The following is a 15,049-nucleotide window of genomic DNA, read 5'->3' as shown; positions in this document are numbered from 1 at the left end:
ATTTTTTGAGCAAAAATATAAAATGCAAATTTATAGTCAGCTTTTGACAAGCTATCGACAAAAATGACACTTGATTCCATCATAATAGGTATAAGTATATATGGAAAATAGTGTAAACCATAATGAGACTTCCTCCAAAATACATATGGATTGTTGCCAAAAGTTTGAAACTTTATGAAGGAGGCACCACAAAAAAAAAAAGCTTTCCTTGACCCCTCTCTACTTGACCTCGAAATCCAAAAGCCACTTATCATCACTCAAAACCAAACTTCAAATAGCTTTTGAAGGACCCACCTAGGACTATAGGATATGAAAGCTACACCCTGGACCCTCAAACTCAAAACGAGCCATACATGAACACGTGTATGTACCACATAGGGACACTATAGAATGTGCCACACAGGAACACATGGCCTCAAAATGCATCGCATAGGAGCACGTGACCTTGCAATGTCCACATATGAACATGTGGCCTCAAAACCCAAGTTTTGGAATTTGGCACACTAGGACATGGACCTTAGAGATGAAAATCTAAAAATCATATCTCAATGCTGGAACTCAAAAATGAAAGTTTCTTACCAGAACCCACCAAATCCAAAATTTTACCAGTTGTTGCTATTGGAGCTTATGCATTCTATTCTGTCCTTTTTTGTTGCCTTTGGAACTAGCCATAGAACATAGCTGCACGGTTTGTATAGCATGAGAGATTAAATTTGTAGTTGGATAAATATAATTATTTAGGACCTTTTTTCTGTCAACAAGATTGGCTTGGAATCACTCCATTATACCACTTTGGCCCGAAATCTATCTAAGAACAAGTCCCATCTTGGTTTCAAAGTGATGTCAAAGCCAATCAAAATGTCAAAAAGCCTAAATACTATTCCTTTCTCAAAATTTTGGCATCCCATAACATCAAAAAATAGAGAGTAGAGGATAGGAAGCTATACTAGAATGAGTAATGAGATATCCCGATTGCAAGATGTAATGTATCCAAGCATGCCATTACCTTTACAATATCTTCTCTTTTGAAACTGTTATGTTGTGAATTGTTGATTGGCCAGCTTCCTTTGATTTGACCCTTCTTCACTTTAATTTCTAAAGGCCATCCTAGTGCATGTGTAGCAATGGCAAAAAGTAGAGGGGCAATAGGGCAACCTTGTTTGATTGATCTCTTTTAGAATGAGAAGGATCCAAACCTCTCTCCATTGATCTCTACCTTGTCTGAAGCATTAGACAAGAGGAGACTTATCTAGCCTATGTAGATGGGACCCCTGGATTGGGTGAGTATATCTCAATCCAATCTATCATAGGCCTTGTTAAAATGAAACAGGTATCTTGCTTGGACTCCTTGGGTAGGTTCACATCTTTCCCATAGGCTAATGAGAACCTCAAATGAAACCTTTCTACTTAGGTTTAATCCAAACTACTATCTTTTCTCCATTTTTTCCCTTATTTTGAGAGCCAATGTCTTAGCCAATATTTGGTGTTTGGAATTAAGCTTTGTTAGAGGTCTCTACTTTTGGAGCTGCTTTTTGTTACCACTTTTTGAATTAGCTTAATTCCCATCTAGGTGAGCAAGGATAGATCTATTAGAGAGGCTCTCTTGTCAAACTTCAAGTAGGCAAGGTCCAACTACTTGCTACAAATTTTGTGGAACTCTATTAGGAGCATCTTCTCTAGGAGATTTCCTATCTTCCATAACTCCTTGTGAGTCAGTGGTGACTCCCATGCAATAGGTCTAGTCCAAGAATACACTATTTCTTTGCCTATTCGCACTTTAATAAAGTCTAAAGAACAACATGATTAAATTTAATCTTTGCTGTTAGTAGCTTCTTAAATTGATCCATGATCATCTCAACATTTTCTGCCCTTGAGAAGTATTGTGCACCATCTATTTTATCAAGCATCAGATGATGGATCCCTTCTTATGGTTTCTTCCTTTTATGATTTGTAATGCTTCTTTTAGGGGTCTATCTATTTTCATGACCCACTTATCTATGAAGTAGACCTTTGTTTGATCCATCACTAGCTTGAGATTTATTTTATGGGTCTATGTATTTTCCCTACCACTAATCTATCAAGTAGACCTTTATTTGATCCATCACGAGCTTGAGATCTAGCTTGATTATTACAAGTTTCAATTGATTCCATCTCTTTTGTCTTATACTTGTACCGTCTTTTTTTGCCCTTTTAAGTCAGTCTTGGGTTTAGCTAATTGCTTCAACTCAGTTGGTAACTTTGCTCTGATACTTCATAAATACATATGCCCAAACTTTGCTAACCTAGTTTTCGATAGCTTTCACAAATTTTTGAACAAAAGTATTTTGAGGCCTCTAGTTGAGGTACTTTGACTCCTAGATTCAACATATAGCTTGTTGTGCTCAAACACATGCTTCATTAAGGGAGAGATGGCTATGTACAAAAGTTAGAGATGGGTTACTTTTTCATTCCTTGCCAAATGCATGTTGTATGTACTATTTAGTTTGCACTCTAGATTCATATTAGAATCATAGAATCATACCTAAGTATACATATGCACTATTTAATTCGCACTCTAGATTCATATCAGAATCATAGAATCATACCTAATTATACATATGCAGGGCAGTCATCCACATTTGTTTATGGAGAGAGAGGCGGATATGCAGCTAGGTTGAGAGAGATAAGGAAAGGGTTAAATTTTTCTTTCTTCTCTCTCTCTCTCTCTCTCTCTCTCTCTCTTCTCAGCCCACCTCTAGCCTTCCCTCCCTCCCTTGGCTTGCCTAGCTCCCTCTCTCTCTCCCTCATTCAGCCCACCTAGCTCCCACCTAGCCTCTCCTCTTAATCTGCCCCACTGTGTGTTGTTCCAAGGGCCTATAGCCCATTGGACCTCCTAGCCCACTGGCATGTTGTTCCAATGACTCCATCCCTTTGTAAGACCTCCTAGCTATCATGGCATCTCCATAAAGCCTCTGTAAGGCTAGCCCTGCCATCCCCATAGTCTCACAGCTGCTCTCTAGCCTACTAAAGAGCCTCAAGAGGCTACCCTACTATCACAGCACCCCAATAGAGCCTCTACAAGGATGGTCTACTGTCACGAGGCTCACACATGCTGATCCAACTTGCTGTGTTGGTGCAAGAATGAAGTGCCAGGCCACATTGGGCCCCGAGTGTATGCGCCTAACTCCTAGGTGCTCTGGAGCTGCAAAGCATCAAGAATCAAGGTCAAGATAAGAAATGGGTACAAGGGCTCCATATCAATCCATGAAGGATGTCCTTTAGCCCATTTGTAGTATTTATTCATTGAAGCCATTGGATCTAAATTCTTGAATCCAAATCCAATATCTTTTTAGCATTTCTTATGCATCTATTAGGCATACATCCCATGGTACTCCAATGGGACAAACCATAAAGATATGAAAAAAATCCTCTTTGAACCCATGGCATATTTTGCAGAGTCCATTAGTTTTCTCCACCATGCAAAAGTGTAAAGAGTATTATATTCATTCAAAAATACAAGTATAAGAATGCCATTTTTAAATATCATTCATGTAGCCCCAACATTGGTCCATATGGCTTGCTAGAAGATAAGCCACCCATTAGAACACGTTGTGTTTTAGGATTACTTTTGTTCCAAATGCATTCAAACTTGTACCCCCAAACATAGTATCCATCCCTCTTACACCATTTCTCATTCAAGCCATTTATCAATCCATTGAACTCTTGTGTCATTATGCCAAAAGAATTTGCCAATACACAAAACCCATGCATATGTCGAGCTTGACAATGCAATTATGAGTGGTTTATTGTTTCTTATAACCACTGACATGAAGCACATGTCGATTTATTCTTCATCATCAATCAAATGAAAGACTTACCCTTTCAATGAAAGAACTTACAAGGCAATTATTCAAGTTCTATTTTTTCTCCTAACCACCTAACATGAAGCACATGTCAAATTATTCATCATCAAATTTCATATGGAAAAACTTACACTTTGATAAGGAAAGGACTCAAAATTTAATTGAGTTACAACAATGAAAGGAAACCCATAAAACACGTGAAACATAATAATTGTGAATGGCACAAGGTATGGAACCCCATGGAGGGCCCCACCATGAGCGATATTTATTCACTTATTGAGGATACATCCACTTAGAGTGATTAAATTCCTTTGTAGGGCTCTTTTGGGAACACCAAATTGGGAGCCCACAACTTTGAAACCCACAAATTGTAAGCCACGATTTGTGTCACATGGATTTGGTAGCCTTGAGTTTCATCCATGGTTTTGGAACATGGTTTTAGAATATAATTTTGTGAAACCATGGATTTGGGATAACCAAATATACTAAACTTGGTTACCATGTAAGTGAACTAGATAAATTATAGCCAAACTAGATGGGGTCTAATCACCATCTAATTGACTAGACCCCATCTAATTGAGCTAGACAAACTTAGTTACCATGTAACTAATGTAGGTGAAATTAGCTCCAATGTAAGTGAATTAGAGGAAGTTAGTTACCAAGATCTAGTTTCCCTTAATTGAAGGGTTTAGTGCTTATGTCATGATCTAGGGTTTTTGTAAAAACAAGTTTCCCTTGGTAGTCCAATCACATGCAATTATATGGATTATCAAACACTTTACACTAAATTGAAGTATATCGTGTTTACCTCATGATCTAGGGTTTTTGTAAAAATAAGTTCCCTTGGTATTCCATTCACATGCAATTATATGGATTATCAAACACTTCACATTTCTCATAATTCTATCCATTGGCAAGGTAGTATTTGATGTCTCCGAAAGCCTTGGCACATAATTAGTGCAACATTAACAAATGCTTCTCTCTAGCCCTGGCAATTCATTCAATAAACTTCATGATCTTATATCTCTAAATGTCACTTCCTTTCTCTCAATTGGCTTTTGGCCATCACGAGCCCTTCTCTAGGATATCATCATTACATGCCTTATCATGGATGATGGAATTCTTATGTCCATTGCATGTCCCATCGTGGACTATGCCTTTGAAATGGCCCCAAGTTACCTTATGTATCACTCTTCTTATTCACTTTTCACTCTTCTCGTTCATTTTGCATGACCTATTGTACTATGGATTTCTTATGGCCATTGCATTTGTTATCATGGTTAACCCTACCTTTGACATGGCCCCAAGTTATCTTATATATTGTTCTTCTCATTTACTTTATCTACCTAGAGAATATTGAAGTGTTTGTATACTCTTCCTTCATGGTATGTCCAGAAAACCCATTAGCATATCACATCATGGCCAAAATTCTCCATCATCAAGTATTGCCAAGATGCTCCACCTTTAGATTATGGCAAAAATACCATTAGTGTATCAAATCATGGCTATAGCCTTATTAGTCATGGCCAAAATGCTACACCATCAAGTATGGCCAAGATGCTCCACATTTCAGGTATGGCCAAAATACCCATCATCATATCACATTATGGCTATAGCCCTATCATAGGCTAGTCATCATCAAGTTCCCATCATGGTGCTTCATCGCTAGATGTGATGTCCATTATGGATTTTTCAAACACCTATTAGTTGGATGTAGTTCATTGGACATTGCTATACCAACAACTCAAGAGATTGTTCACAATAAGCGGGTTGATTGGTTATATTTGGATTATACTAATCCTAACCCATGGTCAAGATTTACTAGTAATTAGTGGGTTGATTGGTAATATTTGGATTATACTAATCATAACCCATGGTCAAGATAAACTAGTAATTTCCAAGTGGGAAATTCTAGCCGTTATTAGGGATAAGGATAAACATGCACATAGCATTCCCTTCCTATTCTATAGCAATTTACAGTAACTACTAGGTCTTAGAACTTGCCACATAAATATGTGTTTATAGTTAATTCTTAACCTTAGGGATTGCATGGCATCGAATCCCATAACACTAGGACACATGTTTCTATATGTCCAAGTGTCCCATCCCAAGAAGGCATATTCCTAGGTAGAATCACTATTAATGTCTATTTTTGGTAGTTCCTTTAGAAAAGCTTCATTGATCCCTTTTTGGAATTTATCGTAATAAGAGACTTATTGCCTTGATGAATATGTAAGCATCCTCCTTTATTACCTATGTAGGTCGTCATGTCAACACAATATGGTAGTCATTACCACCAACATAATAAATAGGACCTTTGTCTTGGCATTCATCATCTCTTATACACTTAATGCATTAATGCAAATAGTTTTCCTTGATTGGTCATTTCATGGAATTCATACGAAGTAGATTCTCATTGGTTCACCACATTTCACGGGATTCATTATTAGAAGTAGCTATTCTTTCATTGGGTTCACACAAGTGGATTTCTACTACTTCCTCTCATAACCATTCTTGGGTGCCTTATGTAACACTTCCAAATACTTTAGGCTTGGTACTGTTATTTAGAGCTCTATGGCTCTCATGTAGCGTATAGCTCATCCTAGGTCTAACCACCCTAACACATGGCAATGTTTGTTTTATATAGCAAATAGTTAGTTAGTTTATCTTGATGCCTAAGCAAGGATTATTTTCTATAGGCCTTAGGAGTGTCTCCTAGATTCTTTAGAAAGCCACATCCCTTACTACTTAATAGCTATCTCAAGCTTCATGGTTCTCATATGGGAATAATGGCTCCATCAAGGGCTCAATAGCCCTAGATTATGTGTATATTAGAGATTCCAATAGCCATTCCTTTCTTCTTGGGGAGAAAGCATGTTTTAGCCACCCATTCTAGTTGACTCTAGGCATAAATTGCTCTCCACCATCATTTGGATGCTCTAATTTCTCAACATCAACATGCTTTTGCAATAATTATTGCATCAAACTTTAGGAGCTTCTAAATTCCTTTCTCTTTGGGATGGGCTTTTACCTACTTAGATTTATGTGCTTTTACCTAGCATACCCTCCCATTACTTATGATGGCTTTGGCTAGTTGCATCATCATTTGGATGTTATAAGTATTGTTATAGGCTTAAACTTTTCGAGGTTCTTGCTAGCATCCCTTCTAACATAGCAAGCTAAGTCTCTATCATCATGAATGTTTTCATGCTAGCACACCTTGCTAGTCATTACCATAGACGTCCATTCCTAGAAAATATGCTATGAGCTTCTATGATAGCACACGTTGCTAGTCGTTTACCATAGATGTCCCATCCTAGAAAATATGCTATGAGATTTTAGCTGAACTCCAAACAGTTGGCAATATTAGCAAGCATCAACTCATTGTTAGATAGTTGCTATAACCACCCACAAAACCTCTTTGTGTAGGAGTACATGATGCTCTATAAATATTGAGAAATAATTCATAAAAGTCAAGGTAATAAGCATAGGATTATGCTAAGTCATTCCATGTTATGCTAGCTCCTTTTAAATCCTAGTGCCAATCGGGTCTAGCATGTCATGAGTTTTATAAGCATCACATTCATGGAAATCTTAAAGTTCTTCTCTCTAATATTTAACTAGAGTTCTTGTCTTGGTTTTCTATTTAGGTTGTCCATTGATACAAGACAAAACACCAATACAAATGCATCATCCTTCTTGGTCCTCTCTTGGGGCTCTTATAGTTTCAATGACATAACTCGGGCATATAGAAGAGTTTGTATGATCCATCTTCAAGGGGATGGGCAAAACCATTATAATATCGCATCATGGCTATAGCTTTCTCATATGCCCATATCTAGTCCCCATCACAACACTTCATAAGAACATTCTTTATGGTACTTTACCACACATATAGATATTCATTATGGCATACTACAACACCTAGTAGTTGAGTATGATCTACCAAACCTTCACCTATTAGCTAAGTATGATCTACGAAACCTTGTCGCACAAACGACTCAGGATTGGGAAGGGATTGTTGATGATTAGTGCTTTGTTTGCTAATACCTGGATTACACTAGTCCTAACCCATGGTCAAGGTTTACCAATGAATTCCAAGTAAATTGCACCCTTATTAAAATTTACACATGGTTATGGTAATCATGCATGTAACATCCTTTTTGTAATGTGATTGCATTTTTTAACTTTCCTATCTTGCAACCTATGTCTAGTCCTCTTGTAAGCCATGACAAGCTCTGCATCATACCATATGATATCTTATTTTAAGGAAAGGGAGTTGAGTATAGAGAGTCTTAGATCAACTAGCTTCTAAAGAGAGCAAGCAAGGTAGTTAATGACTCACTTGATCAATCAAGGCACCCTTCATGGCTATACACTAAATCCAAATTCGAGTGCATGTTTGGAGGGAAAAGTGACGAGAGCATGGAAGGGGAAGGAGTAAAACCACAAGTAATTTTAAAAGATAAGTCGTACCCTTGTGAAATGTACAAGTACCTAGATGGGGGAGGAGGACAAGGGCATAGATAGGAAGAGGAAACAATAAATGTGTAATATATTTGGGACTTAGCAATGGGGGAGGTATTAAGCTTTGAAAACCAATGTGAGATGTAACATTTAGGAAAAATGTGGCAATCATGGTTTAAGCGTAACTTTATGTAACATCAAATTGGATATCCGATGCGCCTTAAACAAGTGCGAAGATGCCTTAACATGGTTGGGAAAAAAGTCAAAATGGTAGGCTCATGGGCTTGATGCCTTTGATTAAGAAATCCAATCACCTTTGACATGTTTATGGCCCCCATTACAAGGAAGTGCATGGAGAACAAAGACACAAAATTGTAGATGTTGAATTATTCAAAAAGTCTGAACTATTCAAAGAGTATGCACTCGTATGAATTGGCCTCAGCCTCTCTCGTATATACATTTTAGGGTGAATCAAGCTTCAAAGATAGCCAAGCTTCAAAGATGGTCAAAGATCAAACCTTGTGGCACATTTGGGATTTTCATAGGTGGTGGGGTGTTAAAGATAAACCTATCAAGTTAGGTGGTGTGGTGCTTCAAGAACGAATAACTTTTGAATATTTAGCAAGGCTCTAAATGAAGCCATGCAAAGTATTGCACAAGCAAAGTATTGCACATATGATTAGGAAACATAGGCCCTTGTGTATTATGACTAGACCATCAAGCAAAGAAATACACACAAAGGGAATCACAAAGTAGCATTAACCATCGAGCAAAGAAACACACAAAGCTAGAGGCAAGGAATATGCCTTGATGGTTAAGCATAATGGGAATCACAAAGTGGCATATACGCACTGCGCACAAGGATATTGTTGGTTACTAAGCAAGATAAGGACATTGTTAATTACATGAACAAGGTGACTAGCTTCCAATACGAGGAGCTATATGCTCTAGTTGAACATATGCCCTTGTGTGGGGACTTAAATGTTAATTAGGAAACATATGCCCTTGTGTGGGGACTTAAGTGTTATGACTCCGAATCATCACGCAAATAAGTACACGCAAAGCTAGAGGCAAGGAATATGCCTTTAATGGTTACGCATAATGCAAATCACGAAGTGGCATATATAGGCCCCGAAAGGACATTGTTAGTTACTAAGCAAGATAAGACATTGTTAATTACATGAACAAGGTGACTAGCTTCCAATATGAGGAGCTATATGCTATAGTCGATTAGGAAACATATGCCCTTGTGTGGGGACTGTTATGACTCCGAATCATCAAAGCAAATAAGTACATGCAAAGCTGGAGGCAAGGAATATGCCTTAATGGTTAAGCATAATGGGAATCACAAAGTGGCATATGCACTGAGCAAGATAAGAACATTGTTAATTACATGAAGAACAAGGTGACTAGCTTCCAATACGAGGAGCTATATGCTCTAGTTGACTTTCAGAAGTCTTCAAGGCTTGTGTTTGAACCAAAGCGTACTTGCCACTTGGCTCAAGATGGGTTCTTATTGTAAGGCGTTGGTTCTTGTTTGAAGGTAAGCAATTAAGCATTTTGAGAGTGTCAATGTAAGCCCAGATCTCATACATGTGGTATGCCACACTTTGGAAGAGGAGCTTGTAGCCCATATAAAGCAAGTACTCTTGGTCCGAGTGACTTTCACAAATTAGCAAGTTTATGGAAATGTGCGCCCAACAATGCAAAAAAGGATTAAGGCAAAAGAGGTTAAATGGTTCTTGTGGATAGTTTGGCAAGATGAATTAAGACAACTTATTTTCCAGGGTCCTCCCAAACTACATGAAAAAACATAACCAGAAGAGTATCAAACAAGGATATTGCTTTTTATCCTCAAGCCATAAATTGCTTGACGGTTCTTGTGGATAGTTTGGCAAAATGAATAAGACAACTTATTTTCCAGGGTCCTCCCAAACTACATTAAAAAACATAACCAGAAGAGTATCAAACAAGGATATTGCTTTTTATCCTCAAGCCATAAATTGCTTGACCCCCCAACCCTCTCTTGCTCTTGCTCTCTTAAAAGAAAACCTTTTCTGTTCATAAAGTAAGGCATTTCTCAACCCTCCAACCCCGAAAGACCCAAGCCTCTAAGTTCATAAAGATTGACTCACCTCTTAAGCAGTGCCCAAAACCTGAACCAACATCATCCAGGACTTGGGTACTTGAGACTTAACACGAAAAGGTCCTGGTAAAAGAGCAAGATTGGTGAAAAGAAGACCCATGCTCCAGTTTGACAGCTGAGATGAGAAAGTAAACCAAGTACTACGAACACACCAATTTTACCAAAACATTTTTTCCTACAAATGGCATTCAGATTGTTCAGAAACCAACAAACCAGACTCTGACTTCTTGGAGATGCCAAAGTGACTGTTTACAGGTAGCTAAAAAAGACGATCACACTAGGCTTAATTGAGGGTACTGCTTGCAAACTAATAGCCTGGAGACCACGAATCAGATGCAAGTATTCTTGATCAGAAAAGTATATAGCAACTACCTAGGAGTAATATACTCAACCAGCTAAGAGTAGGATCATTCCATAAGTTTCTTCGCCTCAAGTTTCTGGACTTTGACCTGCAAAGACTTCACATAATGAATAGCCTCATCAAGAACAAATGCAGTATCCATGCAGTCTCCACCAGGTATGATACCCCGCAGCAATTGAAACGTGCTTTTGATTTTCTCCTTCCTGGATCTCTTGACTGGCTGTCGTTCAGATAGTGGCTTCTGATGTTGCCTGTGTTTATTTACACTGCCCTTGGAGCTCACCTCATCCGGAATGTTCATATCAAACAGAGCATATCCCAATTCACAAGAACCTGAATCTCCTGCTTCCTTCAAAACAGCTGATTCAAAGTCCGCAATAGGTGAGACAACAGCGCAATGGCAATTTATGTCTTTCTGCAGTACATTAGCAGAAGTAGCTGTGCTGGAATCTTCATCCTCATTACAGCAATCAACTACTTCTCTCTTTCTTTTCTTAACAGCATTAGATGGGCTATTATCCCAACTATCGTAACTATCATCATTACTTAAGCAAGGACTGTTATTGCAAGTCATGTCGCTTGGAGAGTGACCTGTACTGCTCATATCATCATCATCAGAACTCAGTAAAGCTTCAATGTCTTCGGTATCCTCGTGAGTATCACCACTGAAATTTAAGCTTTCATTGCGACTATTAGTCTTTGCATCTGAAGCTCCATTGGATGGTTTAACAGGATCATTACCTACAAAAGCCAAGGGCTTTCGGTCTCCACACATTTTAGCCAGAAGCATTCCAGATCCTGCAGGCACTTCTCTTCTGTAAGAAGGCAATCTTGCCTCCCATGCTGCAAACTCAGCCATAGGGCAATGGACATTTGTTTCCTTCAAGTGATCTACTACTCGACCACTCATATCTTTCAAACGGTCCATACATGAGCTGTAAGGCAGAGTTGAAACCTGATGCACCATCGCTGGGTGGAATATTATCCTTTGCTTACTACCGCTGTAGTCAAACATGATAAATCTTTTGTGGCAGGTTTCAGACAATTGAACCTCCAGCCTGCTCATCTTGGCACTCCAGGCCTGCAAATTGTGGCATACTGCATCCGGCTTCCAGTCAGCTTTATTTGGAACAGAGCATATTAAGTTCTCTTCCTTCAACGCAGTGCAAACCCTCGAATCTGACAGTGGAGCATACAGGCTTCCCTGCTCAAGAGCATCCCGAGAATATAAGCCAGCACCAAAACAGAGAGGCGTAGTGAAGCCTCCCTCTGGAAATCTAGATTGTGATTCTGTTGTTCCCACTTCAGCGCCTGGGCCAGAATAGGTGACATTTGGTGCAACTATAGACTTGTAAAGCACACCAGAATTCCAGGTCTCAGCAGCTACCCTTTCCGACACTGTACCAGCTTGGAAGTGCCCTGCAAATTGGCTATGTGAACTAGGCGAAAAAACTGGGATTGTCTTGCTTTCCATCGAACGCTTTTTTTCTTTCACTACTTGAATACACTAGGTCGCGTGGAAGATTGCAAACCAGTTGGCTGCACAATCAGACCAGAGCTACAAGATTAAGCAACCTTGCACGTGTTACGCAAGCCAACGAAGAGTAAACATGAAAAAAATTTACAAAATCTCAGATCCAAGAAGCGTCGAAATACCTGCTAGCTAACACTAAACGTGCGTCAATCGCAACTGATCATAACCGTCGACATTTCTCGGAAAACCAGTGACTTTTCCTCAGATATTCCTGGCCTACCATAATATCCAAGCACCTACAGTGGTCGCCCATAGTCACTTGAAGAGAACCTCCAAAATACAGAGGAATGACAAATACGTGGAGCAGATCGACCACCAGCCTACGTCACAGGCTTGAGCAGCTGACGGAAGTATTCAGCCTGTAAAAACGAAACGACGTAAGCCACCAGCAAACAGAAGCAAGGCTCTGGGACATTGCTGCTCTCCTACATATGAAATAAAGGTTAAGATAGCGATGCATTGCTGGATTGCAACAAATCTCACACCCTCAAAGACAGCAAGCCGGAAATTTTCATCTTGAGGAGTGGAATTAAGGTAGAGACGCTTAAAACTAGCAGATCAGGAACTCGGATACGGAGGGACCCTCTGTAGCGTCTGTTAATTCCGTATATTACAGCGTTTTCTCGTATGAGCCCAAGATTCACAGATCCACCAAACAAAAGACAGCAGTCAACTCCTACCAATACGCCTCCAAGGATTATCAGAACACAAACTCACCTGACAATTCTGCAATGGTTGAAAACAAGCGATAATCCTCACGATCATTATAGCATGTCCAGCAATGCCACTTTCGTGTTTGAGCGCGCGGAATCTTGTCAGACTGGCTGCTTGGCACATCATAACTTCGAAGTTCTTGTTGACGAAAGCTGCTCTGGAGTCCCAGAGTGTGAGAGGAAGAACGACTTAGATCTCCAAGAGGAACGTCGAGCACCAGATAAAAGAGCGTGACTGCAACGTACGCTTCGGAGGCCTTGAACAGGTTGCACACCTCAAGCCAGGTGCAAGAACAACAGCGCAAGAGTGCTGGAAATGATGCTTGAATAAGCTAAGAACCCAGAGATGCGAGGAGAGCAGAACGAGTGTTGGAAACGATGCTTGAAAAGCTACGAACCAAAAGATGCAACGAGAGCATAACGAGACTACCTCCCGATAGAGAACAGAGGTAGAATGACGCTTGAAATGCTGAGTCCAAACTGAGTGATGAGACGGACCTTCGCGCAGAGCATTCAAAGAGGGGAGAGCAGAGCAACTAAGAAAGCCAGATTAGGATCTTCGCTAACAGAATTACAAGGCGGGAAGAGCAGGGTAAGAAACAAATCAAAGCCAGCCAGCCACGGAACGCCCTAGTTACTAAAAAGGGGGAGTAAAACGGCAACATCCATCAATCGCTTCGAGGATGCGCACGGTTTAAGTCATGTGCAGAAGGAGCCAGAGTTAGCTTAAAATTATGCAATGGACGCAGAGAGGAAAGGGGTGCCTACACAGGAACTTGATAGACAGCGTCCACGGCATGCTGGGAAGGGAGGGGCGAACCAAATCGAGAGGAAGGGAGAGGAAAGCAGAAGGATGGGGAAGAATCAAAGGCAGGGAAGATCGTCGGAGGAGGAGGGAAGCTGATGGGAAAAGAAGCAAAGGAAGGAGAGGGAGAGGGAGAGGGAGGGAGCCAGGGTGAGAAAATTGGAGGAGATGGAGAGCAAAAGTGAAGGCAGGAATGGCTATGGCGGGCGAGCTTGAGCGTGGGAGCTTGAGGAGGTTGGCTATGGCGGGCGAGCTTGAGAGCTTGAGAGCTTGAGGAGGTTGGCTATGGCGGGCGAGCTTGAGAGCTTGAGAGATTTTGGCAAACAGGCCTTCAAAAATCTCAAGTGCCCCAGTTTTCAACCCAACCAAGACGATGACCATTTTCCCTCCTCCTTTTTTTCCCCTTTCTTTTTCCATTTTCTCCCTTCGTCAACCTTCCTCGTTGACTTCCCCCACCTCCCCCCCCCCCCTTATGGCCTGTTCCCACGCTCCCCCCTCCGCTGGCGGTGTGCACTGTGGACACCCACACAAGCATGGCACGCACCAGGGTCGTGCTTGGTGTTGATGACACACGACGCTCGCAGTTCCAGTGTACATTTCGTGGCAGAAGCTCGCTGGCTATCTTCTCTCTCCCGTTATCTCGCACCCTGAATACAACATTCGATCCAACCAAAAGTCGTGGATTCAAACCACAGACAAGCACTCGCACTTAATCGCACACCACCCGTGAACCACCACACAAGCAAAATGGGCACCCGGGCCTGCAATTTTGCCTACATGGAAACAAGCCCTTATATATCCCACCTCCACCATCCACCGTTTTGCTACACCACACAACTGCCGAGATTCGCAAGCTTGCTTGCATATGTTTCTGCCCTCCATTGCCTACAAGCCACATGAACCCAAGCCCAGAGGCTCGCTCGTTTTAAAATGGAATTGTCGATGAAAGGAGGCAATGAATGGAGGATGCATGCAACATCCACAATCATTCCTCACTCTCTCAACTTGTTCCCCTCTTGCCTCCTCCAACACATCCATCCTTCCATGAAGTGCTTGCATCACCTACACATTGTAGCCATGTACATCCACTAAGCAACGACTCATACCCTACCCTCATTACGAAGTGTCTTATGTTAGGTTAAATTCACTCCCACGTATGTGGTTTTCAAAACATTTCAAGT

At 40.6% G+C, this 15,049-nt stretch overlaps 1 protein-coding gene across 2 annotated transcripts; it reads right to left on the bottom strand.

The window, feature by feature from the left end:
• Positions 1-10,584: 10,584 nt before the first annotated feature.
• On the bottom strand, positions 10,585-14,179 carry LOC147883814 (transcription factor SAC51-like). 2 transcript variants are annotated; one of them, XM_087398343.1, is made up of 4 exons: positions 13,494-14,179; positions 13,068-13,373; positions 12,473-12,709; positions 10,585-12,355 (listed from the first exon to the last, which is right to left on the bottom strand). In XM_087398343.1, the coding sequence occupies exon 4, from the start codon at positions 12,288-12,290 to the stop codon at positions 10,863-10,865; it is 1,428 nt and encodes a 475-aa protein (XP_087254469.1). In that variant the 5' UTR covers positions 12,291-12,355; positions 12,473-12,709; positions 13,068-13,373; positions 13,494-14,179; the 3' UTR covers positions 10,585-10,862. The 2 variants fall into 2 exon arrangements, with proteins under 2 accessions (XP_087254469.1, XP_087254468.1); XM_087398342.1 differs by having other exon boundaries at positions 13,068-14,179.
• Between the last annotated feature and the right edge of the window lie 870 nt (positions 14,180-15,049).

Source organism: Dipteris shenzhenensis, chromosome 27 (genome assembly GCF_047967505.1).
Source record: "Dipteris shenzhenensis isolate YYH24624 ecotype China chromosome 27, Dip_SZ_1.0, whole genome shotgun sequence".
Taxonomy (NCBI): domain Eukaryota; kingdom Viridiplantae; phylum Streptophyta; class Polypodiopsida; order Gleicheniales; family Dipteridaceae; genus Dipteris; species Dipteris shenzhenensis.
This window is presented reverse-complemented; position numbering and strand designations above follow the sequence as displayed.

Bases quoted from the DNA above. Each gene is read 5' to 3' on its own strand.
- LOC147883814 (XM_087398342.1), bottom strand. From the start codon at position 12,290: ATGGAAAGCAAGACAATCCCAGTTTTTTCGCCTAGTTCACATAGCCAA.